Genomic DNA, 27,262 nt, shown 5'->3' with positions numbered 1-27,262 from the left:
AATGAATATATATATATATATATATATATATATAATAACTTAACAAAGAGATTGATTTTATTTTTGAGTGTTCTCAGACTCTTTCTATTAAAATCAATTCAAAAGACGTGCGATCCCTTGAGAAGTTGGATTTAGACATGTGGTATTTCTCAATTTAGGAACTTGTGACATCATCAGCCTAAATGAAGCAATGAGCTGCTCTGTATTGCTTCACCGGCTTCACCAAGTATGCCTCATTTAGTAACTCCACACTCACTTATACACTGATGAAATTATACTAATAACAAGAAGGTTTTAATTAGCCCCTGAGGTTATAATTTATATAATTATATAATACTATACACTTTATATTTTTTTAGTACATATGTATTTATGTGAAATGTATTTTTATGTTCACCATGTGGTCCATTAGTCAAAGTGCATGACACCACAGGCGAGTCGTGTGCTGGTAACACATGAGCACTGAAGAGTTTAGCAGGTCATATACAGTATACATGTATATTGCGATGATGAGTCTGTCCTGCCCCCATTTAGAGGAAGGAAGATGATGATGACCTCGCTCATCATTATTTCATCAATTCTTATCTGCCTCGCTGCCTCTTCAGGAGCACATACACACGCGCACCCACACACACCAGCGCAGTGACACTTTCAGACTCACACGCACCCTATTTCCTCCCAGACCTGCACGAAGAGGCGCTTTACTTATTCAGAGGAGAGAAGGGCAGCTCGGCCAGGTCCATCTATAATTCATACGCCGGAAAGCATTTCCCTCTGTGTTTAGGGATGTAGCAATGCTCAGCAGGCAGAAGATATTACTGTCACATCCGGGTCAAACACACCGAGAATATTAAGATGGATTAAGGCTGCAATCACCTGCAATATCGACAACACCAAAGATCTATTAAACTTCACACGTAACATGTGCTAAATGCTCCACTGGAATAAAAACAAAAACAAAATTATTGAAAAGATACACCCTTGAATGTTTTATTAATTTTATTATTAGCATCAATAGTAAGATGAGCAAATTAAGTGTTACAATAACCAAGGTACTAGCCATGACAGGCTGAAATCACAGTACACACCCTCCATCAAACTGAATCAGCTCTAAAACCTTAAAGCTATATGAGAAGTCAAAATACTTAGCAAGCAGTTAGGGAGGAATAATTTACATAGTCAGGTAAGCATAGAAAGTCAAATAATTTGGTGAAAGTAATGGAAATGATTTCGTCACAATCTTGGATTAATTGGAGATATTGAAACATAAATAAAATCAATAAATCATTGAAAAATTTGGCGAAAAGAAACAAATGATTAATTGAAATAGTTTGCATAAAGTAATTCATTGGTCAGTTAACATATAAGAGATAAAGTAATAGATGAAGACTAAATATTAACTGAAAATAGTTGATTAGATAAAAAAATGTGATGAGAAAAACATAAAATACTAAGTTATAGAACAGAATACATTTATTGTCATTGTACAGGGGAAAGCTTTACAACAAATTTAGAGCTGCTACTTGTGAAAAACTGTGTAAATGTATTAACATTTTAATACAACACAAGACACAAATCAAAAGCCAAAATAAATACACAACCAATAAACAAGAGACTAATAAATAAATACAAGACCAATAAATAGATAATTATTGAATCAGTAAAATTGGTTAAAGTAACAGTTGAATTTTCAGTCAGTCATAGATAAATGGTTGAACGGTAATAAGGTTTGGAGCCAGTTCTTGAGAGCGGTCACTCTGCTGTACCGTTGTCCCCCTGCTGCCATGTTCTGAAGAAGAAGAAGGGATGCTTGATCCCTCAAGGGGAAATTCTTTTTACACTCATTTTTTACATGCATTTTTTAACCCTGAAACACAATCCCCCACACACAAAGGGCTCATAGACATGCAAATGTGGAGAGAGATGGTGGAGTGATGGGCAGCCCCTAAGAAGCACCCTGCCAGCAATTGGGGGGTTCAGTGCCTTGCTCAAGGGCACCTCGGCAGTGCCCAGGAGGTGAACTGGCACCTCTCCAGTCCACTTTCCATACTTTTTGGTCCATGCTGGACTTGAACCGGCCACCCTCCGGTTCCCATGTAGTTCAAACTAGATCGTCCCATCCACTTGTCAAGGCAACGAATGCCTGAGTGTGAGGTTTTCTTAAATCTGCACAAACACAATCAGTGAAAAAAGAATGAAAGAGAAAAGAGTGGGAGAGAGGTTGATTAGTAAAGTGGTAAAAAGAAGTGTGTTTTTGAGTCACAGCTAGAGTTTGGTTAGCTGGTGTTGAACATGTGTAAAAAAAATCCACCACAGAAACTGAGTCAGAACTAACACAGCTCTCTCTGACCTTTCCTTTGGCTCAGTCATACTGTCTTTGTGTGACATCACATCTCTATAGGTGATGTCATTGCCCTGTGCTCATTGTGGTTCCACCCGAAAGTGACTCGCTGCAGCCTCAAGGGTGGTTGCATTCGTGCACATGTGAAACTGAAAGAGCGGGGTGAGAAACCCGCAGGGCCTGAGAGTTAAGATGTAATTTGGAGGAGGGATCTTTCCCTCCTCCAAATTACTAAATTAAAGTGTGTGTTGGAGGCAAAGAGAAGGAATGTAGATCGGCTGGTTGGAAGTGTTGACACAGGGAGAGTCTGGTAAACAAGAAAACAGATTGTGTGCACATGTGCGCCTGAGAAAGTACATGCAGCGCTGAGTGGTTTTAGGAACATGGAGAAACGGGGGACACATTCAAGTAGACGAACACAAAGTCAACTGAAGAAGTGGAAAACGCCTTATTCAATTATTATTATGATGACTACGATTATTATTATTTAAAAGATGTTGTTTTAGTACATATCTGCTTAGGTACTGGTTAATGCAATACTTCATTACTTACTACTACAAAACACAGCTGCTAAAATTTCCAAGACACTGTATTACATCTTCATAGTCACTCATAGGGAATTAATTCATAATCTGTCACCCTTTATTTTAAGTCTTTGTCTGTGATAACATAACAGATGTTTTCACAACTGGAGAGAGGGGATTTCCTTTCTGTGATATCATATTTTAAATATAAAAAATGTGGCGATATGAAGTAAGATTAACTACGTTTCTCCACTTAGTAAATAATATTTATTTATTTATTTATTTTGCACTTTTCAAAGAACATGTTTACAGGCTTATGGTTAGGGTTCGATTTTTCTATAATTTTAACAAGTCAATGCAAGACAATTAATCAAATAAAGCAATAAAACTAACACATGCCTGGTTAAAATCAAAGGAACAATGGAAACAATAAAAATAAGCAATAAAACAAACAAATGTTTAATGTTAAAACCCATTTTATAAATATGCGTTTTTAAAAGAGGTGGCTTGTTCGATAAATGTATATATGTAGCGCTGCGTCTAATCAAAGTTCAAAGTGCATTTACTCATTCACACACAACTTCATACAACGCTTCTGTACACAGCACGTTTTCTATCACACACAATCTGAGGTTCGGTATCTTGACCAAGAAACCTCTGAATTCAGACTGGAGGTTTTAATCAAACCACAGACTTTCTGGTTAGGGTCAGACTCTCTCTACCTCCTGAGCCACAGCCGCAGTAGTTTAATAATAATAACAATAAGTCAACTTTAATTAATACAACACTTTTATTAACAAGAAAAAGTAAAAACAACACTCTTGACTTAAAGGACATTGGCTACATAAGAGATAAAACAGTTAAAAGGACTAAAATAGATATGTAACAAATTAAAAGGTTTTAAAGGTCCAGTGTGTAAGATTTAGATGAAAGGGATCTATTGGCAGAAATTTAACGTAGAATAATCCTCATGATGTTTTCACTAGTTCGTTTCATCTCAATTGTATGAATTGTAGTTTTCTTTACCCCAGAAAAGGCCCTTTATATTTATATACTTTACATTTACATGGAGGGGGGTTCTCTCTACGGAGGCCCCCATGTTTTTTACATTAGTCTAGACTGAACAAATTAAACACCTTTGGAGTTTTTATGACAACTGAAACTACCTCAGGTTCTTTTTCATGTTTGGAAGGAGAGGGTGAGGTGCGGGGTGTTCAGCTGCAACATGAAATTTCAAAACTAGATATCACAAAATTCTACTTGAAATCCCCCAACTTTACAGTCTCCCTGCGCAGGATGCCGACCTCCTCAAAGAAAAAGTAATATTCCCCATGACAGGGACGTTATCATATAATAATAGCATTGTGGAAAAACTACTGCCATTTCTTACACCGGTCAGAGTTTGTTTTTGCTTTGAAAATGATTTTTCTTCATTTATAACTCATATAATTCATTTATAAACTCCATCTCTGCCTAAACTTTGATTTAGTGTCATATGTATTCAATGATATAAACATTGATCTTAGATGATAAAAGGTGTTTAAATTGTTTTTAAATGTTTGAAGTGCATCGTGACTTATCTATTTTTATTTTTTTGCGGCTTTCATCAATCTTATGAGGTCTCAACATCCGGATGAAACCAGCACGTCTGATGTGTTTTTCTCCTGTGTGTTTTTTCTGCAGCTTCCGCACATGCCTCACATCAGCGAGTGTCTAATGAAAAGAAGCCTGAAGCCCACCGACCTGAGAGACATGACGCTGGGTCAACTCCAGGTTATAGTCAACGACCTGCACTCTCAGATTGAGAGTAAGTTTGGCCACACACACACAGAGTCACTAATCTCTACTTTCATTCGCAGAAATTGGCTAGACTACAGATGGGGAATCACATGCACAAACATACTGACCCCTGTCATTTTCTGTGAATGTGAAAGTACTTCTATATATGTTAGTCACTTCAAAGAACTGTTACAGTTAGCAGCTTCCCCTGAACATTTACTGTTAACACACAATAACACATCATTTATCCTGCTGCTGATGAATGATGTCTTATCTAACTAAAAGCAGATATAGAAATCCCCACATGTCCAACATGAGGAGCGAGGTTTTACTTGGAAATAAAGACTTTCCCCTCAAATATCTCCTCTGTATGAGAATTGTTTTATTTTCTCGGGAAAGCTAAAGGAACAATAGGTGACACATGTCACATGAAAATAGCATTTCGATGACAAGATTACACAAAAACAGAGTGCCATTTCTCAATGAATTTTCCACTCCAGGTCTGAATGAGGAACTTGTGCAGTTGCTGCTGATCCGAGATGAACTACATATGGAGCAAGACGCCATGCTGGTCGACATAGAAGACCTCACCAGGTGATGAAGCACTTAATAAGTCACCTATTCACAACATTTACAGTTAGAATATCACTAATCTACAGGGTATTTGTTCGTAGTTTTCAGCATCAACCAAGTGACATCGCTGGATGCAGTTTTTCAGATTCAGAATCAGCTTTAATTTGTAAAGTCGTGAAAGAACCAATACAATCTTGGATCCAGGATTCTTTTTTCACTTTCTTTAAAACTTAACACGACATGGGGCATTCAACATTTTTGTAGATTTCCCAGGGAGTAATTCATGAATTTTAATGAAAAAAATCAAGCATATTTAGGGAACTGATAACAATTTGGTGCAACTTGGATGAATTTAGGGACTTTTGGCCACAGCTGAGTTTCTGAGCAAGATTACACAAAAACATTATTTTCTCAGGGAATATAATGAATGGATTTTGATGATTTGATTGATTTTGTTTTGGTCTTCTCTTGGGTTTTATTGACAATGAGAAAAATATAAATATTCAGACTTCTTCATTAAATTACCTTTTTTCCTTTTCTATTTTCCAGGCATGCTGAGAGCCAGCAGAAACATTTGGCTGAGAAGACCCTATCCAAATGAAATGCCTGCCCCCACTCCTCCCCGCTCCCCTCTTCCAAGATTAGCCCTCGGATCCAAACCCTAACCCTAACACCACCCCCCCGGCCATTCACCCTCTGCCCCGAGTCGATCCGAGTCCTGCCCCGCTTGTCCCAACGTACTTTGCTCCTCTCCGCTTTCCCTGTCACCCCCCTCGTCTTACCTTCCTGTCCCACCCCACTGACTCCAGTGGTAGCAGCAGCACAGAAGTAGACCACTCTCTTTCATTCGCTTCTGTGGTTTTCTCGCAGCGCTAGGACGGTGACTTCCTGCATTGTGGGAGAAGAGGATTGTGTGTTGTCATGGATTCTGTCCCCAGCTTCCTGTGCAGTGATCGGCCTTGCTTTGCTATTGTTTCTTTTTAACTTTCTACATTCGCCACTAAATTATAACTGTTCAAATGCAAAAATTGTGGGAAAAAAATAAAATAATAGTGAAAACTTTAGTAGAAAGTCATTCATGAGAAAAAAGAAACAACACTGTATAAAAACAAAAAAAACGATGGAAAACTAACTTCTTCAGACCATTTTAAGTTGGACAGTAATTTTAAAGTATTTCAAAGTCGACCTGTTTTTATTCTGCACAAACGGTAGTTTTCAACTGAGAAATGTTCCTTTGAAGGTGCTAAAAGAGTGTAACAGAAACATGCCTGCCTTGTAGTGGAGTCGTAGCTTTTGGTAATACATTCACTCTAATTGCTCTTCAACATTTTGTGAATGTTGATTTTCTGACACGAGTCATTTTAAATGAATAAGTGTGTTAATATCGTTTTCATCCTGTTGTATTCAGAAACTTTATTTGAGGAAAGAAATGTTATTGTACAGATATGTAAAATAAAGAATAAACTTTGTTTTATATACGTCGGGTTGTTGCGTGAGTTATGTCATTGGAGGAGATCTCCGTTTGTTCTGACAAAGAAAATGTGTTCAGTCAAATTTTACGGATGTAAAAAAACAAATTAAACATCAGATAATCAAATTATGAATAGACTTAAAAACAACAGAGACGCTAATGTAAAAAACTTGAATGACCATGATGTTGTGTACCTCTCACATAAAGTACTGCAATAGAAAGGAGGTAGACACAAACTGTGTCTTAATTCAAGGGCTGCATCCTACAGAGGCTGCATTCGAAGACCGATTGGTTCACAGTTGCACAGCTACACTGTCCCATTTCCAAGGCTCCATCAAATACGACCAAAAACGAGCAGACGATGCCAATCACAGAAATTGTCTGCAAACCAGACGCATTTGGTTAAACTGAGCTACGCAGCTACATCCTTATGAGGAGGGGTCTCTCACAAGTGGACTTAAAGGGATATTTCACCACAAAATTTTAATTCACTCCTTGCTCACAACAAAACATTGCTCACAAAACACTTTTGGTTTAGGTTTCAGGGGTTTTAAGTCTAAATGTCCACTGTGATCCGAGTGCTAACGAGGCTCCGGAGGAGGATATGAAAGAACACTTTCATGATGTAAACACTAAAACCTGATGTAAATGACCCCATTTTGAATCAAATATGAAAGTCGGGGCTGCCAGATACCTGGATGACAACACAGGAGCAGTTTGGAGGCATGTTATGTTTTTTTCTGTTGTTTTTTTTCACGTTTGAAGCAGTGGTCACCATTTACTTCAGTTGTATTAGATTTGGCTGCAACACTGTTTAGTCCTGAAACAAAAGTGTTTTGTGGACGCAAACACTTAACCCACCCCTCCATTGGCATAGTGGTGAGTGGATAATGAGTGAATTTTTTTGGTTGAAATTTTTCTTTAAGGGTGCAGGATTTTGCCAAACATTCTACATTGACATTGCCGGCCTATACATGCTGGTTATGTGCAATTTGTGAAATTATAGTGAAGAAATTAGAACATCAGCTTCCTGTTTCTGATGGACCTTCACAGCTTTCGCAGCGTTTCACATAGGATGACTCATCACCTCTTGTGTTTCACTATTGCCTCATCATGACATCTTTTGTCTTTCTTCTCTTTGATCTGTGAGACTCCATATAAATGTGGACAACCCCTTTTTTTCTTATGCAAATAAACAACAAGCTGTTGGACCTTTGGGATTCAAGTTTTGGTTAAAGGTTTAAATGCACAGAAAAAACATTCTCTATGACTGGGTGGATAGTTATGAATAATATGTTAATTTCATGTACAATATGATAAATGTCTCTGTGAGGAAGTCCCCCCTCATTCACAATCTGTGTGAACACATACTATAGATACATTGTGGTGGTAGGTTTCAGTGGTCACTGGTCCAGCAGTAAAGCCTAACAAATGCCAGGAAACTCCATTGTAGTTTCAGAGAGTGAGTTTGGATCACAGCTCCTGAAAAGTGTGACTGTAGGTTGTGAGAAAAGGATGATGATGTAATTTCTTTTGTATTGAGGACATTGAAACTTGAAAAACTTGAAACTGACATGAGCAGAAAAAATGAACAAAGCCTGAAAGTTTCAAAAACAATTACGTCAGAATTAATGTAAAAGTTACATCATGGTGTTTGCCCAGTTGTCATGAAAGTGTCGGACGTGCAGAGGATTGAATTTAGATTTTATTCATTAATTTAGGATTCATTTTATGAACTTTCTGGCCACTCGGGCATGAAATTTAACATGGAAAAAAATCTTACCCAACAACCACTGATGATTTTCATGTAGATATAGATAGATAGATAGATGATGGGGAAGCAGTGTTTAACTTTACTTACTGGGGGTGGTTTTGACATATTTCATCATAATTTATAAACTTTTTAATATGAAATCTTAACTTAATATGGTACTGTAATAGTTAAATAAATGTAGTGGAGTCAAAGCTATCATATTTCCCTCTGGAATGTGGTGGAGTAGATGTATAAAGTACCAGAAAATTGAAATCTTCCAGCACAATTCCAATTAGCAAAAACATGCATAACCTTTTCAAAGAAACATCGCTTGGTTACCGGTGACATCACACTTAAAGTTTTGTTGAACTCCTAGACGCATTCTCTTAAACAATGAAACAAAAACCGTGCCTTCCCTTTACTGATGTGTGCTGGAAGCTCAACGAGGAAATTACGCGTGACGTTCTACTTTTCTTTTTGCTGTTGCTCCTGCAAGAGGAGGAGGAGGAGGAGGAGGAGGGAATCCCCGAGACAGCCTATAAATCTGTCAGATAAGAAGTTGGCGGCACAACAAAATCTGATTAACCGGGCTCCACCACAGATTTCTATCTGAGCAGAGACATGGCCAACTTTCATTTGTGTAAGTCTCAGGCCGCAGTGCACTGTTTTCCTGTTTTACCTGTATTAACTTTAGCCTGCTGCATTGTGTGCAAAACTAAACATCGCAGTGATTTATTTCCACACCAATGAAACCCGTGTTTTGATGGTTGTCCCTCAGACCTCGCCAGCTGTGCGCTGCTGCTGACGCTCGGGTGGCGCACATCCACAGGACTCCCGCTGAGGACAGACAATTGCGCACAGTGCGCACTGCTCTTCAAGGGCCTTCTGCTGAACATCACGGAGCTTCTGGACAACGTGAGTACAATTCACTGAGACAAGTTCATGCTGTAATGCAGAATCTCTAAAATCAGCTTTAATTCTAATGAATTCCTTTATGTTGTCCATCAGGATATTTTGTGTTATGGCATCACATCGGATAAGGTGGTGGTGAGGAGTAAAGCTGAGACTTCACTCGCCTGCGCACCCACTCTCACTCAGGTGACTTGTGTTCATTTATCAATCAATTCTTCAAGGAAATCCAAACTCAACTCTGAGTTGTCTTCGCATTTTCTTTAAGGAGTATGTGGGGATACTCGGCCCACTCCGGGAAAATACTGGAAGAGAGAATGGCGTTTTTTACAATGTCCTTTATTAATTCTCCGCCTCGTCAGGCGCATATACACACATACACAGGGTCTCTCGACCCACACACGTCCACCCGGTTACTACTCGTCTGCTCCCGCGTCAGAAGCCCAGCCTACTGCAGGAGAGCAGAGCCAGGTCACCATCGTGCTCTTGTTGATGGCCTGATTATCTGATTCTGCACATCTGACCGCATCCCGCCGCCACAGAGTATAAATGGGGAAACAGCCTCACAATTTCAGCTTCCATTAACATTTACTCTGTGGTTGCGCTTGTAATAAATGACCTGATCGGTCCAGAGATGCCTCAGGGCACCAGATTTGAAAATCTAATTCTCCAACAAAGTGTCTAAAACGTTTCTCCCTATACTCACAGAACTCAAGCTGCATGATGCAAAGAAATTCGCCCTTTAGTGAGGTATGTGGTTGTTTCTATTTCTTTTGTAATGCTTTTCAAAATGAGAAATTGTTGTTGCACATAGTTGTAAATAAGAAATCTATTTTGCTTAACATTTGTTGATATTTTACATTACAAACCAAAAGCAGACAAGTGACTGTATTATATATATATTATAGTATTTGCTTTTGTCTCGGCAGAGTGAATGTTTGATGAACATCATGAAGGACTTGGTTTACTATGACGCTGCTATTAGTTCTTACCTCAAGTCCCCACTCAGAAGTCCAGAAGAAGAAGTTGCACTTCTGAGCCCAACTCTGGGAATAATAAAGAGCTTGAAGGTGTGTTTATCATGCATTTGTAGGAGGGGTAAACACACACAAACAGAAACAGATTGAGAATCTCCTGGGAAATAACATTTTCATGTTGGCTGATGAAATCTTCCTTGGTTTATACAGAACTGCTCCCTGATGCCGAATGAAGAGAATGACACCTCAGAGGTAATTTTACGTTTCTTTTTATTTGTTTCCCATTTACTCTTCTTTTAGCCTTTCAAAAGGAAGAAAACTTCCTGATCCTTGTAAAAAAAATTCATGCAGGGAAATTCAGGTGCTTTTTTGTGCAAAACCTGCAGGTGATTATCATGTCCTTGTGTTGTCTTTCAGGAGGACGTTGCTCAGATGTGGGGGAGCGACACCTACACTAACAGACAGGAGATGTGCAAGATGATGAGAGGCTTCTATGTCCGAACGATCACCATCAACCGAGCTGTGGGCTACATCGCCTCAGGAGACCACAGGAAGTAATCAACCTGCAGCCTCATCATCATCACCATCATTCCAATCAGTGCCACAGAATCTCCTTTAAATCATTGCAACTTTGCAAAATCTTCTTGATCATTCACTACCATCACTTGTACCTACAACTACTGACCAAATAGTTCGTCACACTGTACATGATGCACCACTGTCAGCATGGTTATTGCTCAGACATAAACTAAGCTGACTTGATGCCAGTCTCATCACCCAGTGAGAGCTGAAAGAGTCAACCTCTTGCCAAGTTTAGCAGTGGAGGCCATGTTGGCCTTTTTATACATATGAATGTAATCCAATATTTGGGGTAATGTATCTATTTATGAATATATTTATTAATTCTATTTATTTGATGGCCTGTGATGTTATTTATTGAAATTGAATAATAAAGTATTTTTTTGGTATCAAGCTCTGGAGTTGAAGTTTTTTTGTGTGTATGAAACAGGAACTGACACTGTTCAAATGAGAATGGCTCTCAGCAGAGTTCATATCTCCACCAAGTCCCCTAATGATACTACATTTAAATTCACCACATCCTCATTGTTTATTTGATCTGCACCAAACTGCACACACTCATAAATGAGTCCCTTGAACATGTCTGAATTTCTTTTTATCTGAGAAATCAATAGAAATGTAAAAAAAAAAGCACTATCTTGCAAGACAAAAATGTCCTGGATTCACCCCGGATCTGGAGCCTCACCAAAATTTTGTCCTTGGGTCAAGTTCCACACCCCCTACAAACATTCATGAATCAGTTGAATGGTTTTTGCTTAATCCTGCTAACAGATACGAGTGGCAAAATAAGCACACTGGCTGAAGGAAAAATGAAGGAAAAGCTTATCTTGTTTTATTGAGTCTTCAACTTCATTTCAAAAGTATTTAAATGGACACAGACCTGATATTGATTTGATTACTGGTGTTAACCCCGTTTTCTGGATGTAAATATTGCTACATAATATCAGCATTACAGATGCAAAATCTGCAGTTCTTCCAAAATAGCATTGAGATGTCAGGAAGGGTGTAACCAATGTTTTCAACTGAATATTGAGAAAATTTAACTGAGATATGTTTAGGTATTTTTGTGCTTAGTTTTCATTTCTACATATGAAATGAGCCTAGAAAAGTAGATTCAAAGTGAAGGAATGTTGCCTGGCCTAAACTCACAGTAGAATACAGTGAGTCTGAGTCTCAGGAAGGCAGGAACAGTTTCATAGTTCAACTTTAAAGAATAATAATTAACCTTTCTCTCAACTCCATTGAGTTTTACAGGTTCAGATTTGTCAAATACAACATGAACAGAAGAAAAACAGACAAAGTAGACTTACAAAATAAATCACAGGTTTAAAAAAGTTGGTAAAAAAACAAAGATATGTACAGGACACATCGGCACAAATATAAAAATGTATGAGACAACAACTAGTTCAGTAATTCAGTCCGCAATGCTTTGGACAAGAGAATAAAGATGGACAACATGACAGCTGCCAAACAGTGAAGCCAAGTGTCTCGATCGCCACCTGGTGGCTGAAATAATAGGTCTTGACCCAGCCTCCTCCATGTTAGTGGATGGGACATGGAGTAAAGTAAGAAGTCAAAGAACACATTAAATAATTATTATAAGGTGTTATAAAACTAGCGGAAACGTCATGCTGAGACCGACGATTGGTCGGGAAAGTGTATCTGCGAGACCTTATTAGCACCGCTTCACACCCTCCGCTTCACAAATTAAGCTTAAATTAATATTTAAGCTTGATTTCAGGATAGTGGGAGGAAGTGGAGACACGTTGTCCATCTATATATGCAGTCTATCAATGCCTTGGACAGTCACATGTATGTTCATGTGATGTAATGCCTAATCATTTTATAAAAACTCCAGAAATGTTGCAAGTAAAGTGAAACAAGATAAACAGGTTGGATTTTTCCTGATTTTTGCAGTTCAGACACTGCAGCACCTACATTTATATCAGTTACTATCTACACAATTAGCTGCTAAATATCTTAGTGACCTTTACCTGAAAAACCTCTACCTCTACTGGTCAGTTTAGAACCTCATAGTGCTCCGCATCAAATTCTGGCTACACAAAAATGCCTTTAGCTACAGCTCGTCTATTCTGTTTTACAATCGAAGGACCACTTTTGAACTAAATTAAGGAAAATGCCTTAATGACAGAGCCCCTTTTCATGAAATGCAGAAATACAAAAAAAATGCCCAAAAGAGGAACAAAGTAAGGGAGGAGCTGTTGTTTGGTCCAGCGGTCAACTCTGCGTCGCTGTATCCCTGAGATCATTTCTCCTCTGTGATGCCCAGAGGAGCAGATCAGTCCACTTAAGTCAAATCCCTTTTTCACTTCGCTGCTTGGTTGTTCATCATATCTGAAAATAGAAATAAATAATCACCTGTCGCCCCCACTGCCTATGTGGATAATAATCATGAAAAAAAATGTCTGCAGTTTATTACCTTGCAGTGTCTGGCAGACCTCGTTTGGCAAGTCGTCCAGGTCCTCCACGCTGTTCCACAGGTGTTTCGCCGTAGCCTCTCCCGGCCGCCTCCTGCTCTTCCACTCCACCAGCATCTTCAGCTTCTGCATGGTCACATCACTTTTCTCCGCTGCCTGGATGTCGTCCAGGTCTCTGGAGTTCAAGTCCAGATAGATGGCCACCTGCTTCCATTCCTTCCCAAGCCGCTTGGCCACCTGCAGAAGCTGCTTCTCTGACATGTCCTGGCACTGAGTCGCTGTCTTCACTCCATCTGGAATAGGACACACAACACACACAGGTCCTTCATTTCAGTACAATTTTCAAAAGAAAGTTGCATCGGGGAATAGTTCGGATGTGGACTGGTTTCTGTTGAGTTGACTTTGGGAAAAGTCAGAATAATATTTGAATAAAGTCAGAATTTAATGAGAAAAATTAAGTATGAGAATAAAGTTGTAATTTACTAAGAAAAAGTTGCAATAGTCAAGAATCAAGTTGTTATTTAATGAGAAAAAAGTCAAGAATATTAAGAAAATAAAGTCATAATACCATGACAATAAAGTTGTAATATAAGGAGAAAAAAGATATATATATATATATATATATATATTGAGAAATATAATGAGAATTAAAGGTCCAGTGTGTAATATTTGGGTGAAAGGGATCTATTGGCAGAAATTTAATGTAGAATAATTCTCATGATGTTTTCACTAGTTTGTTTCATCTAAATTGTATGAATTGTAGTTTTCTTTACCCCAGAAAAGGCCCTTTATATTTAAATACTTTATATTTACATTAAGGGGACCTTCTCTACGGAGGCAGCCATGTTTTTTACATTAGTCCAGTATGGATAATTAAAGGCTTTTTCATGTTTGGAAGGAGAGGTGAGGTGAGGGGTGTTCAGCTGCAACATCCAACTTCAACACTAGATATTACTAAATTCTACACACTGTACCTTTAATTCATTATTTAATGATAAAGTCAAAATATTACAAGAATACATTTGTAATTTAATGAGAAAAAGGTTGTGATTTAACGATAAAAAAGTCTCAATAATACGAGAATAAAGTTATAATATAATGAGAATAAAGTCATAATTTGACAGGAAAAAAAGTCCAAATATTACGAGAATAAGGTTGTAATATAATGACAAAAAGTAATATTATCGTAATATTGTGAGAATAACATAACACAAACCAAGTTGTACAAAACAAAGTTGTGCCTTAAGCTCTTCTCCGGTCAATAGTAAAGAAATGTACCAGACTCATCCTGCCACCGAGGCCTTTTGATGGTTGTTTCTTCTTCTGAGGGGCTGCTGCTCCTCTGTCTGCCTGTGACAAAAATGACTTGAGTCAACCTGCTGCAGCTGAAAATCTGTGATGGAAAAATCTGATCGAGTTAAAAACAAGAAATAAACGTACTGCTTGTCCTCTTCCGTGGCCTCTTTTCTGTATTATTCACACAATCACCTAAGGAAAGAGCAAAAGATGAACATCACCAGCTTGTAGAGGAAATAAAAACATGTGGAACACAAAAAAACTATTTGGGTCAACTTGTAAATGTAACATAGAAAAATGTGTAACGTTGCTAAATAGTTTATCGTCAACACCTACATGGTTTTAACATATCAGACTAAATGCAATGGTACCTTCTCTGATGGTGGCGGACCACACTGTCTCATCGGACTCAGTCTCTATAAGAGACAATCTAAACGGAGGCGGCTGCTCAAAGAAAGCTTCAAAGTAGCCTTTCATTTTTGTCACTGCCAGGGTGAACTTCAAATCCTGCACAGAAACACAAACACAATTTAACTGTCCAATCGCATTAAAAAAATAACAATTAGTATAAATTAATTTATTTTTTATTTTTATTTTTATGTTGCTAACCTGAGGTTTGATGTCTCCCTCTGGCTCACTCAGGAGACGATACGTCCTCTCATCCAGTTTACACGTGGGCGGCTTCTCTATCTGTGTGTAACTTTTCTTGTAGCTCCGCACTTGTTTGGACACATCCTGAATTTCACCAGGACAACAGAAAAGAAATAGGTCAGTTTGTCACAGGCGATGAGCAGGCTGGGTAATTTACATTAAATGAAAATACACACAGAACCTGAGTGGTCCAGCTCTGGTCAGTGATGACAGGGAAAAGGTCAAATTAGTGCCCATTTACAATAAATGTTGGCCGATTACTCACCAACTGCATCCTCCCAAACACACATGATCACACAACCACAATCAGACTTTCTGAGTGAATTTAGATAGAAGCTTCTTGTCATAGCTTCTTGTCAGTTACACAACTCATTTACAGTAATACTCACACTACAGGCATCAATGCCGATACATACCACAGACCACAAAGGCCATTCTTAAAATGAACTTGGCATTTCTCTGCACAAATTACTATAAGCTACATCACAGGGGACAGATGGAGTCATTGACAGCAAGTCACAGATTGATCATCAGAAGCAGAACATCTTTTCAACATTCTTTATTTTTATATATATATATATATATATATATATATATTAACATCCTGTATATCCTCATCACAACAAACTTATGTCATTGTATTACACAAACCTGGAAACCTGGTTTCATGTGATAGCATCAAGGAGAGCTCAGTGACAAAAATCAAACGAGAAGTGAAAGTCGTGTTCTGACTCTGAGCCTTCATATTTTCTCTCTCTATAGGTGAGGCATTTTGCTGGAGTTTTATCCAGCAAGAAGTTGCTTTAAATCAAAGTCATACTTAGAAAATTTAGAAAGACTCAGGTTCTGGTCTCATGAATGGAATATTTTGTTTTGTTTTATTTTTGCAGGGAAAAATTTAAAATAACATAATATGGTCACTGGAAGTGAAAAGTTATGAGAAGGTTGTCACGCTGATAAATGAAACTTGACTCACTCGTATTATTTTTAAAGGGATAGTACACAGAAAAATGAAAATTCACTCATCTACTCACCACTCTGCCGATGGAGGGGTGGGTAGAGTGTTTGAGTCCACAAAAACAGTGGCCTCCATCAGCATAGTGGATAATGAATGAACTTTCATTTTTGGGTGAGCTACCCCTTTGAGGCTCTTTATCTTTATGCTCTGCTTTGTGGACGTCTTTTGAAAGCTGACAAATATGGGCTAAACAGACGGTCGGTTCATAAATACTTACGGTGATGTCTGATTTGCTGTTGGTGGCAAGGTAGATGTGGAAGCTGTAGTTGTTGCAGTCGCTGCCTAGCTGCTTGTAGACCAGGACCACCCCGTGGTGCTCCACAGGCTGGCTCGTCTGGATGATGGGACCCACGGGGGACAAGGACGTAACGTTCCATTTCACATGGCTGCCTGAGTGGTCCACTGTCGGCTCAATAAGTGGAAGGTTGTTCTTTATGTGCAGGACGCTGAAAGTCATCTCGTTTTCTGGATCTGTGTGAAGATGATACAAGGTTTGATGGTTTTCTTAGAGGAGATAATTATACACATTAATATTAACTAGTTTGTGTGAAAAGGCCATAACATGGATCGTATCTCAATGAATCCAGAATTACGTTTCATTTTTTAAAATCTAAATCCAATCTCAAAGTAAGTGTTGATGTTATATTTTTAATTTAAATGGAAAGAAAAATACTTTCTCATACGACTTATCATTAAATTCATTTCACAGGCTAGGGAGAATTCATGGACAAGAAAGATCTTAATTAAAAATCAAACACAGGTCTACTATGCTCATCATAGTACTGAGAAAACCTTCGTGTTCTCACCAGCGAGGCAGACAGAGTGAGGGAACTGGATGGACTTGATGACGGACGCATCCTTGTTGACCGTGTCGACGTTAAAGATGGGTCCTGCAAACTTCCAGGAGTCGCGGAGGAAGGCGCCAAACTTGGACCAGGACAAGACCGAGTACCTCACGAGGACCCGCTCCGAGGCTTCGAACACCAGGCCGGTGACCGAGCACTCGTACGTTCCCTCGCCTTCCAGCTGCACCCTAGAAACACACAGAATCAGTGACGATGCACAGAATGTGAAAGTAGCACAGAGATGCAACATCACACTCACTGTAATCGTCCCTTTGAGATCCTCCTGGGGGTGACGAGCTCATTGCCATGGCTCTGAAAAACACCGCTTGTTTATTTGTTTGCACAATCATAAAAAAAGAAAAAAAAGAAAAGTAAGATGCAAATGTAGAAGACAGGAGAGGGGGCTTATCCAAGTTCCTCAAGGTTGTTAATTACATCTATACCAGTTTAATCAATTCGATTCAAGAGCAATCAGGCAAACATGACATTTAAAACCAGCTCATTTTGTCACAAAGGCGTCTGGTGTCTTTGCTCACCTGTTGGATGGCTTTGCATTTTTCACAGCATGATTTAAACCTCTCATCTGTCAGAAAGCATGACAACACATCAGGTTGTATTTAACGGATGCTACTGTCTTAATGCAGTTCTGTGGAATCAGTTATGATCTGCTCACCTTTCCCATTTAAAACCCTTGCTTCAGCTCCATCGGCTGGCTCTTAAACAGGGAGAGAAAATAATTTAAGTTAGATATTATCACATGAAAATCATAGAGTGTCAGATGCAAAAATCCTGAGCCACACCCTCGACAAACTTTTCACATCGTTTGGCTGGGAGTGAGGGTGGAGCACGCTCAGTTACATCGAGTTCTGTGTTTAATAAAAGGCCAGCAGGGTCTGCCATTTAATTATGTCATATGGCAGCCATTAAGATGTGGTTAGGGCTGTAGTTCAATGAGTTACTACTAAAGGCAACTATGACAGGACGCTGACAAGGAGGTCCAGATGTAAACAAACAGTTTTAAAAGAGAAATATTCTGATTTTTAAGTTCTGCAAAGAATAGAAGTCTTTGCTAAAGGGAGCTTCTCTCTCCGCTACAGAAAAACATCCCGTCAGTAGTCCAGCCGATACTGTGCACAGTTTGAGGAAAGTGATGTGTTATCTGAACATAAGAGCATGAAAACATTTTCAAGTAATAACAATAATTAAAATTCTAATCTTGAATATGAGCATAATACGTCTCCTTTAAAAAGCAGTCTAATTGTTTAGGCTTAATGATGTAGGTACTGATATTTTAAAGACATAATGTTGTCTCACCCCTTTGAGACTCCTCTGCCTCGCCGTCTTCAGTTTCTAAAAAAAAAAAAACATCACAGAGACTAACTTAGTGAAACGTCAGTTCTTAATCTTATTAAAAAATATCTATATTTTCTGAGATGGATTATGTGGTTTTATTTTTACCTGGTTCACCTCCATCATTCTCAGCAGAGCCTTGTGGTAAAAGGGGGGGAATTAAAAAAAAAACTAAACGAGTGGTTCAACATTTAGGGAAAAGTGCTTCATTGTTTTAGAGAACTAGAGAATAGATAAATAATAATCATACTTCCATTAAAATTGTAAGTAATTCCATTACATGATATGTAAAATTTGGTAGAACTATGTCTCTCACCATCATCCTCCTCTTCATCCTCCTCTGAGCTCTCCTCCGTGGATGTTCCTGTGTTCTCTGTTCAATAAATAAATACATAAGGGATGTGAGAGCTGAAAACTTTGTACTGAACAACATTGATCTAATTTAACTTTTATTTATTTAGTTGTCACAGCAAATCAGCTTTTCTGCAGATGACTAAAACTTCATGAGTTAGGTGGAAAAGATGGGATTTTTTGGTGAGATATTTATGCTCACCTGAACTACTGCTGTCACTTTCTGTCAGATGATCTGCAACAGAGCAGCAAATGGTTTGAGGTTAGTCCTGCTCAGTCTCAGAATTGTTTTCACTTTCATTAAAAATCCAGTGTGTAAGATTTAGGTGAAAGGGATCTACTGTCAGAAATTGAGTATAAATTCATCCTAGCAATGTTCTCATTAGCGTGTTTCATCTCAATTGTACAAACTGTTGTTTCTTTGCACTAGAATTGCCCCTTTAAATTTAAAAACTTTACATTTACATTGAGAGCGGGTCCTCCCTACAGAGGCCACCATGTTTTTGACAGTTGTCCATACTGGACAAACTGAACACCTTTTGAGTTTTCATAAAAATTGAAGGCTACCACAGGTTTTTTTTATGTTTGGAAGGCAACATGCAAATTCACCACAAAATTCTACACACTGAACCTCTAACATCCTTAATTTCTCATATAACGCCATTCTAGTTGACATTTGTGAACAAATAACCATGGATATCATATGAGGAATGTCTTTACTTTTAAAGCTTTGGTTTAAGTAGCCAGTTGCGTGGTTAGCACATTGCCAACAGTTAATGAATGACCAGCTACAGGTTTCACGAAGTGTAAAGCTGTTAAGTGTCTCATGTTGATTTAACCTGAAGGAGAACAATAACAATAATAGCCATAAAAAGATGGAAACATCTGATAAGGAGGAACGCATACATGCTGAAAATATTCAGACTCTAGACACCATCTACTTTGTTTTTCAAAGTTTTTTTGTCTATATTGATCATCAAGAAGCACCCCCCCACCAGCTTTTTGATATCCGCCATTCCTTAGCAACTGAACTGTGGCACCCTGTGAAGCAGCCTGTGATAAGTGCCATGCATTAACATCCTGGCACATTTATACAGATGGGTCCAGAAGAGCTGCAGCTACTCCTCTCTTCCCAGCAGTGAACGTGTGCAGACCGGGCCATCTGGCAAAGTGCCTGGCCTGCTAATGGATGGAACCCGTCCTCCATGGCCCACGGAGTTTTATCTTAGACTAACAAGCAGATGCTGCCATCGCCGTTCCAGTCGCAGCACCACCCTCATCAATCTCTCCCCTCCACTTCGCTCGATCTGTCTGCTTCACCTCTCCCTGCACTCGCTCTCCCCCATTTCTCCCTCCTTGTCCTCATATGCCTCCCACGGCCAATCTCTAACTCTGCTACTGCTGCCTCGCAGCTGAGCCAGCAGGCACCGCTCTTCACTTTGGCACGGCTGCTTCCCTTCATCAGACTGACAAACAAGGTGGTGAGCAAAGTACCAGTGCAGATACACACACATGCATGTGCAACCACACACTCACTTATTTACAGTATTAAAGGTCTGGATGCTTTAATGGGTGTTGACTGCCATCTGCTGGTCTTAAATCACAGTAACACCAAGAGCATGAACATGTTGATCTGTGTGTGCAGACTGGGCGATATGGCCAAAAATCATCAAGGTTAAAGTTTTAATATCACTCCTGAGTGGAGGTTGTGGTTTTAAATTTTTAGGAGGAGGAAGTAACAAATAATTTATAAATCTGAGGTAGATCAATAATAATAATAATAATAATAAGCTCCTTACTGTGTTTGCATAATGCATAAGCAATAAAACGATATATACAGTATAACAGACTTTTAGTCCTATTCATGAAATTATATTGTGATGATTATTGATATTTTGTTCTTACATATTATAAATAACTTCAGTCTGAGACATTGTTATGATTGGAAACTTTATGAATTTCAAATAAACATACTCAGGTTAACAGAAAATATGGTCACATGAACACTGAAAAATCCTAATGAGGTCCAGCAATGTGGTATACAAGTTTTAAATGTAGATTTAGAGCTGACATATTGGATCTGTTATCTGTATTGGCTCCTCATCATCACCAGTTGCATATGCTGTCTACTATAACCAGCTTGACAAGTTTACATTAGACACTTTATTTGAAAAATTATCTGCAACCAAATCACTAAGATTAAAAAATACAAATTGAATATTGTAAAAATACAAACCTGGGCAAACTGGTAATCGTGTGACTGTGCTTAGGCCATAAGCAAATGATATGGAAATCAGGAAGATCAGATGATGAAGAGAGGACGGTTGGAAAAAATGAAGAAAAACAAAACAAGCTACAAACTAGAATGGCACTCAGAAGGGCGCATCAAAACTATCTCCCAATGTTAAATGTTGTGGTAATCTGAGTAGTTTTTGTGTAATGCTGCTACAAACAGATAACAGGTAATAACAAACAACTTTCAAAATATTAAAACGCTGCCAGGACAAAGTCCAGTCCCTGTATAAAAGAACAACCCAGACAAGTGTAGGCCCACATGTTCTCAGGGAGGAGGTCAAAGGAGAGAGGGAATCCAGCAGCAGGTGGGAGGGAGAGAAGGAGGGAATGAAACTGGGTTAATGTTTACCTTTGTTTTCGGGCGCGGGGATATCTCCATCTCTGCAGGGCAGAAGAGATAGCGTTCAGACAAATATAAATCACATTACGGAGTGTGTGTGCAGGGGAGGTAGGGTGAAAGTTATGGAATTTAGTGGTGGAAAGTAACGGCTGTTAAAAGTTACGCAGCTGCAGGCTCCCGTCGCAGCCTCGACCACTTCTGCTTTTTGAACAAACAGGAAATGTGCGCAAGCTGCCTGCATCTCTCTTTCTCACACTTCATGACACCAGCTCGTCCTGTTGAATGATAGATTCATCTTCCCACCCAAACCTTCCGCTCTGACCCACTTTCTGAGCAGCAACGATGATGCAGGAAATCAGACATGGAAAGATACTGTGAACAGCTTCTGTGACTGTCAGCCAGGCACTGCAGGAGTGTTGGATTACTATTCAATATAATAATAAAAATTGTTTGTATCTATATTCAGTGGTCATATTGTGATGAAATGACAGTATGAGCGTCAAAAATTATATTTTTATATTGCTTTTACCATAAAACAAGATAGGGTTAACTTTATTGATCCTCAGGAGAAAACTTTGTCAACGTATAAAAAAAAACAACTAAACCTTGACAGAAACATAAAGACAGAGACAATATACAAAAAAACATCACCCATACAGGCAACAACACCTGGCCGAGCAGCAGAGAGGGTGGACATCGCAACAGCAAGAGACTAAAAATAAGTCAGCCGTACAAAAACCAACATAAGACCTAGTTCCACTTCAGTCAATCCATTAGATTGAAGACAAATCATATGCAAACCTGCTAATATCTGAGCAGGTAAACAGTATGTTAGCAATGGCAGTAACCGCTGCATACAGTGAATGAATAAATACTGCTGCAGGTACAGAAGACATTCTGGTCTATAATAATGTGATGTTTCTGCCCTGCACAGTAGACATCAAGTCTTTTATTTGTAAAGTACTTGAATAACCACAGGTGTAATTTATCAAACAAACAGTGAACTGAGTCCACACGCAACATTTCTGATGTTGTGTCTGATCACAGGACTGGAGCAACCTGTTGATGCAGTCTGAGCTACAACGTGAGGCAACACGCCTGAGATCCGTCCGGGTTAAAAAAAATTAAATTAAAAAAAAAGCCAGAGGGCCAACCCCACTAGAGGAACGAGTTCACCTTCAGCAGCCATGGAAAACTATGTCATGTAACACCTTGCTCCCTCAATTGTTTAAATGCAGAACTGGGTGATTAAAAGCAAAGGGTTAGGGAAATGGGATCATTAAGTCTGCTCTTTTATGTGGCGTCTGTAAAACGTGATAAGGTGCGGTGGTTTTCCTTTGTGTTCCAACATCTGTGCAGGAAACAGCGTTTACTTTTCTCCATGGTCAACTCGGGGGCGGCTCGGCCAGACACCACAACTACACTAAGGCTCGTCAGTCGCCATGGCACTCATCTATCGCTTTGAGCAAAGTTTGCTTTTTCACTGCTCAGATGTAAACACACTCCCTACATGAGCACTCACACTTTGTCTGTTCTCACTCATTTCTGCCTCCCTCCTATGAAACCAAGCGACAAGAGAATCGTCTGTGAGGGTCATGGGTTTGTCTCTGGTTTAAAGATAAAGGCCTCAACATGCAACCGTGCTTTCTACAACGTCCCATACACACAGCACAGAGAGGGGGCTTCTGTGTGTAGATAAACAACGGTCAGTTCATCAGCTTTCAAAATGATATTCACCATAGATCTACCTTTATTCAAATAAGATCCTATCCAGTGAGCAAATTATATCCTGTTAGAGCCACTGCTTCTCAAATAAGGTTTTCCTAAAATTAAAACTTCTTACACAGACATCAACTTTTAACTTTATGGAACATTTTTCATATATTTTAGTACAATGTTTTGTAAAAGCTTGGGTTGCAGTTTAGACTCAGGGACTTTTCCTGCCCTCAGGAGGTGACTGATACCCAGGCGACAACACAATAGTATCAACAGCGGAGAATGAGTCATCGCTATCACCTGTGGTCACAATATACAACAGATAATATATCTTGTATGACTATAAAAGAGACTATTTGACTATAAAAGAGATTGGTATTAAGACTATGAAAGAGATAGGTATTCTTAGCACCTACCATACTAACATTTGTTATTAGTTATTATATTTATGTAGTAATTTTTAATTATTTATTATTATTTATTTAGGTTTTTGTCCAGTGTATTTTTACATTACATTGACTTCAACATATCTGGGTATTCTTCTTGTATAAAGGAGTTTTGTGTTTGTCTAATATCTATTAAGAATGCTTGAGATCTTTACTTATTAAATAGGGTAAGGTCCTGCTCCAGTGTCACTCTGCCAAACAGCGAGGACAGTAGAGACTGTTGAGTTGTTTTTGAGATTAAAAATTATGACAGACCAAGTTAGAATTCTGAGTTATTGGCTCGTTATTTTAAATTACGAAATCGCTATTTAGAGAAAGACTCATTGACCCACGGTGGTGGAAACGTACCAGCCTGCAACAAAAGACTCGTCTTCACCACTTCCTCTGTTGACGCTGTATCCACGACGCATCATGTCTTCCGCGCAAGAACACAAACACTGACGTGCAGCCCGAGGTTTTATTTATCACTTTTTAAAGGTCTTACCCGTCCTCCAGGTGACAAGCCGCTCCGCAGCTCGCCATCTCTGCCACCATGCCTCTCTTAGTGACTTCACGCCGTTATACTTTCGGTTTTTCCTCCACGGCGGCGGCTGCGCGTAAAAGCACCTGAAAGGCAATATGTCTCGCTCATGAACCGTCTGCGTCCTCGTCAAAGCGCTGCACAGTGACTGACCCAGTGTTTATCATCGGGGTCCTCGTGGCTGAAACAATAAAGAAAAACTTCTGCACATCACTTTTCCCGTCGTGTGCAACATCACTTCTTAAGGAGAAACATCTGGATTTGGCAAAAGCAGCCGCTCGTATCGTCCCCAAAATCCCAAAGACAGTCAGTCAGCCATCGTGCAGAGAAGATGTGGATGTATTGTTTCTTGTCACAAATGTCGTGCTCTTGTGCACGCGCCATCGCAGATCTACACATCATGTCGTTGAGCAACTGCGCAGGTCTTAGTTCGAGGCATAGCTTTAACGATCAGTGGTGCTGAGTGCGTGGACGCTCACTGATGACGAGAAAAACGTGGGCGGGTTCAACCGTGCAACATCCCGCTTCGACTTGGTCTGTGTGGTGTAAAGCCATGTTGACGCTCAGGCTTCTTCACAGCGTCTTTTCTAATAGCAGAGACACAGAGAACCGTCAGTGATGAGGACATATTTGGTGCTGTTCATTGGTTCACAGGCAGAAATCAGCAGCATGTCTCCCCTTGGTGTATATTTGGAGTAATTGATAAAGTTGAAACAAATGACATATGTTAAGTTTTTTTAGGTTGCAGAATATAATATGGTCTCCTGTTTGCATGATAATGATTTGACTCATCAAAGGAATATCAAAGGATTATATATATTTTAGTTTGGGAGATGGTGAGTAGCAGACGAGACAGGTATTCTGTTTACTCTGCTGTGATGTCTGCTTTAACCTGAGGGATTTTTCTTAGTGGCACTTTTTTTCTCTCCTACACAGAGGAGGGGCTGCCAGCTCTCCACACTGCAACTAGGCCACTTTGAGCGGGAAAACATGCTGATTACCAAGCTGCATTATAGCAAGACACCAGCAGGTGTCACATCAGACAACAAAAAACTAGCTCAATGCAACAGCAACCAGGCCTCTGCTAAATATCGATGCACCAGAGACTATGTACATGTCAGAGATTCAGGTTCATGTATTTGACTGATCAGTATTTTCAGTGTATCATATGGTTAAAATTAAATGTTTAAGGAATCACAGAAGACCGGTATTTATCCATGGCATAATCTCACTGTCCAGCAGAGAGAAAGGGAGATGAAGGAGGGAGGGAGAGCTCTCTGTGAGTGTCTCAGATGTCCAGTGGGAGGAATGAGTGAGGGATCAAGGGCTTTCCTATTGATCATCCACTCATTGATCTTTTCCTTTCTCCTCTCTCCATCCACCTGTCCAACTTTCACAGATGGATGTGCAGTTTGCAGGCAGTACAGAGAGAGAGAGAGAGAGAGAGAGAGAGAGAGAGAGGCCTCAGACTAACAGGAACATTATCCAAGTCTAAGAGTCTAAAGGGAGAGATCAGCTCCGTGGTGCAAGGAGAGACAAGCATAAGCTCAGACTCAGTGGCGAGACGATACCCCCAATACCTCAGGAAATGAGAGGAGATAAAGCGAGGGCTGGTGGATGAGAGGGAAAAACAAGGAGAGGACACAGGGAAGGGCAACAGGAGAGGGGGAGGCAGAATGACAGAAGAGGAAGCGACAGAAACGATGAGGATGCTCTTGAAAAAGCAGGAGAAGAAGATTGTCATTTAAAATGTGAATTATCAGACGTGGTGACTTAAGACTTTAAATTTGGAACTTGCAAAATGTGGACTTAACATTCAAATCACCTTGAGACTTGACTGTAGACTTGACCTCATGAGATTAATAAATATTTAACAAGAATAAGAGACTGCAGCCATGGTAGCAGCTCCATGAGGCAAAGCTGTACTGTCATCCAAATGCTCACACATCTTAGATCGACCTTATTGGACAAATTAAAATTGGATGGGTAGAGACAAAGTTAGGGATGAATAAAATGTATTTATCATGAGGAGGACATGAATATTTCAACAAAACAACCAGACCAGACAAGTTTAAACATCAGCTCAGTGGTGGAGCCAGGGGATTGCCAAAGTCAATAAGATTCATCCACTGGAAACCATGAATGCCTATACAAAGTCCCCTCTGAATCTATAGAAGTTGTTGAGATATTTCAGTCTATAGAATGTATATAAAAATGGGAGACAGGACAGTTCTCAGAAAGTGGAGCCAAAGTGTCTGGATCGCCATCTGGTGGCTGGCTGCAGTATATATATATATATATATATATATATATATATATATATATAATATAGGATTATTTTTGTCATTTTAAGAATGATGTTTGTCCACGTCAATTTTTTCCTGTGAGTTTGGTTTTACTTAGTTACTTGATGCAATAAAAAGTTTTGATTTGGACATTGACACTACCACCTCTCCAGTGTTGCAATGTCTCAGCCTTAAAGTGCCTTTAGATCATGTTTTGGCGCTATACAAATTAGACTATTAAGTTGAATTTAAAAAAAATAATCAGCCTGACAATTATATCCCACCAATTGTTTTGTTTTTTTTGAAACAGGTGTTGAGAAAGGTCTTTATCAAAAGAAACTTTCCCATTGGTGTAGCTCAGTTAAGTCTTTTTGTTTGTGTGTGTATTTTTGTTTGTCTGTGTGTGTGTGTGTCTGGGCTTTCTTTTTTTTTTTTTTTCAATTGGCAAACCTGCTTGAAAACGATGATGTCACACACCCTAGAGGGTTAACATGAGCCCTTGTTGTGCAGATTCATTACACACACACACACACACACACACACACTCAAAATAGCACACACAAACACACACCACATATACATGTATTCACACAGGTGCATATGCACAAAAGGTGTCCTCTCACTCTGGAGATGAGGAACTTCACATCCTTTCGGTTTTAATGGGCCTCTTTACCATCCGCCAAGTTATCACTGGAAAGCACCATTGAGAGAAAAGCGCTGCGTCTGCTGCAGCCCTGTGTAGAGACGTGTGAGAGAGGTGAACACGGACAAAGAGCTTCACGTTTGCACAGAGGAAACAGGAGAG

General features: G+C 39.3%; 3 protein-coding genes across 7 annotated transcripts in view; 2 read left to right on the top strand and 1 right to left on the bottom strand.

Moving 5' to 3' along the window:
- The window catches only part of schip1 (schwannomin interacting protein 1), a 42,095-nt gene extending 35,400 nt beyond the window's left edge, over window positions 1–6,695 (top strand). For all 4 annotated transcript variants that reach the window (XM_020088528.2, XM_020088527.2, XM_020088530.2 and 1 more), the window contains 3 exons: window positions 4,549–4,672; window positions 5,145–5,238; window positions 5,767–6,695. In XM_020088528.2, coding sequence (XP_019944087.1) covers window positions 4,549–4,672; window positions 5,145–5,238; window positions 5,767–5,818 — 270 coding nt within the window. In that variant the 3' untranslated portion in view covers window positions 5,819–6,695. The remainder of the gene's footprint in view (window positions 1–4,548; window positions 4,673–5,144; window positions 5,239–5,766) is intronic.
- A 1,862-nt stretch (window positions 6,696–8,557) lies between these two features.
- On the top strand, window positions 8,558–11,299 carry il12a (interleukin 12a). The gene is made up of 7 exons (XM_020088560.2): window positions 8,558–9,081; window positions 9,220–9,356; window positions 9,450–9,539; window positions 10,059–10,100; window positions 10,280–10,420; window positions 10,538–10,579; window positions 10,745–11,299. The coding sequence occupies exons 1-7, from the start codon at window positions 9,063–9,065 to the stop codon at window positions 10,883–10,885; spliced, it is 612 nt and encodes a 203-aa protein (XP_019944119.1). The 5' UTR covers window positions 8,558–9,062; the 3' UTR covers window positions 10,886–11,299.
- Window positions 11,300–11,716: 417 nt separating this feature from the next.
- LOC109630378 (uncharacterized) lies at window positions 11,717–26,437 on the bottom strand. Of its 2 annotated transcripts, none has more exons than XM_020088558.2 (17): window positions 24,137–26,437; window positions 21,500–21,531; window positions 19,058–19,090; window positions 18,821–18,877; window positions 18,613–18,645; window positions 18,469–18,504; window positions 17,828–17,869; window positions 17,691–17,737; window positions 17,414–17,466; window positions 17,116–17,342; window positions 16,527–16,780; window positions 15,250–15,375; window positions 15,012–15,147; window positions 14,785–14,832; window positions 14,623–14,694; window positions 13,347–13,637; window positions 11,717–13,261 (listed from the first exon to the last, which is right to left on the bottom strand). In XM_020088558.2, exons 1-17 carry the CDS (start codon window positions 24,184–24,186, stop codon window positions 13,233–13,235), a joined length of 1,566 nt encoding a protein of 521 aa, XP_019944117.2. In that variant the 5' UTR covers window positions 24,187–26,437; the 3' UTR covers window positions 11,717–13,232. The 2 variants fall into 2 exon arrangements, with proteins under 2 accessions (XP_019944117.2, XP_019944118.1); XM_020088559.2 differs by having other exon boundaries at window positions 18,613–18,642.
- Between the last annotated feature and the right edge of the window lie 825 nt (window positions 26,438–27,262).

This window comes from Paralichthys olivaceus, chromosome 11 (assembly GCF_024713975.1).
Source record: "Paralichthys olivaceus isolate ysfri-2021 chromosome 11, ASM2471397v2, whole genome shotgun sequence".
Lineage (NCBI taxonomy): Eukaryota > Metazoa > Chordata > Actinopteri > Pleuronectiformes > Paralichthyidae > Paralichthys > Paralichthys olivaceus.
This window is presented reverse-complemented; position numbering and strand designations above follow the sequence as displayed.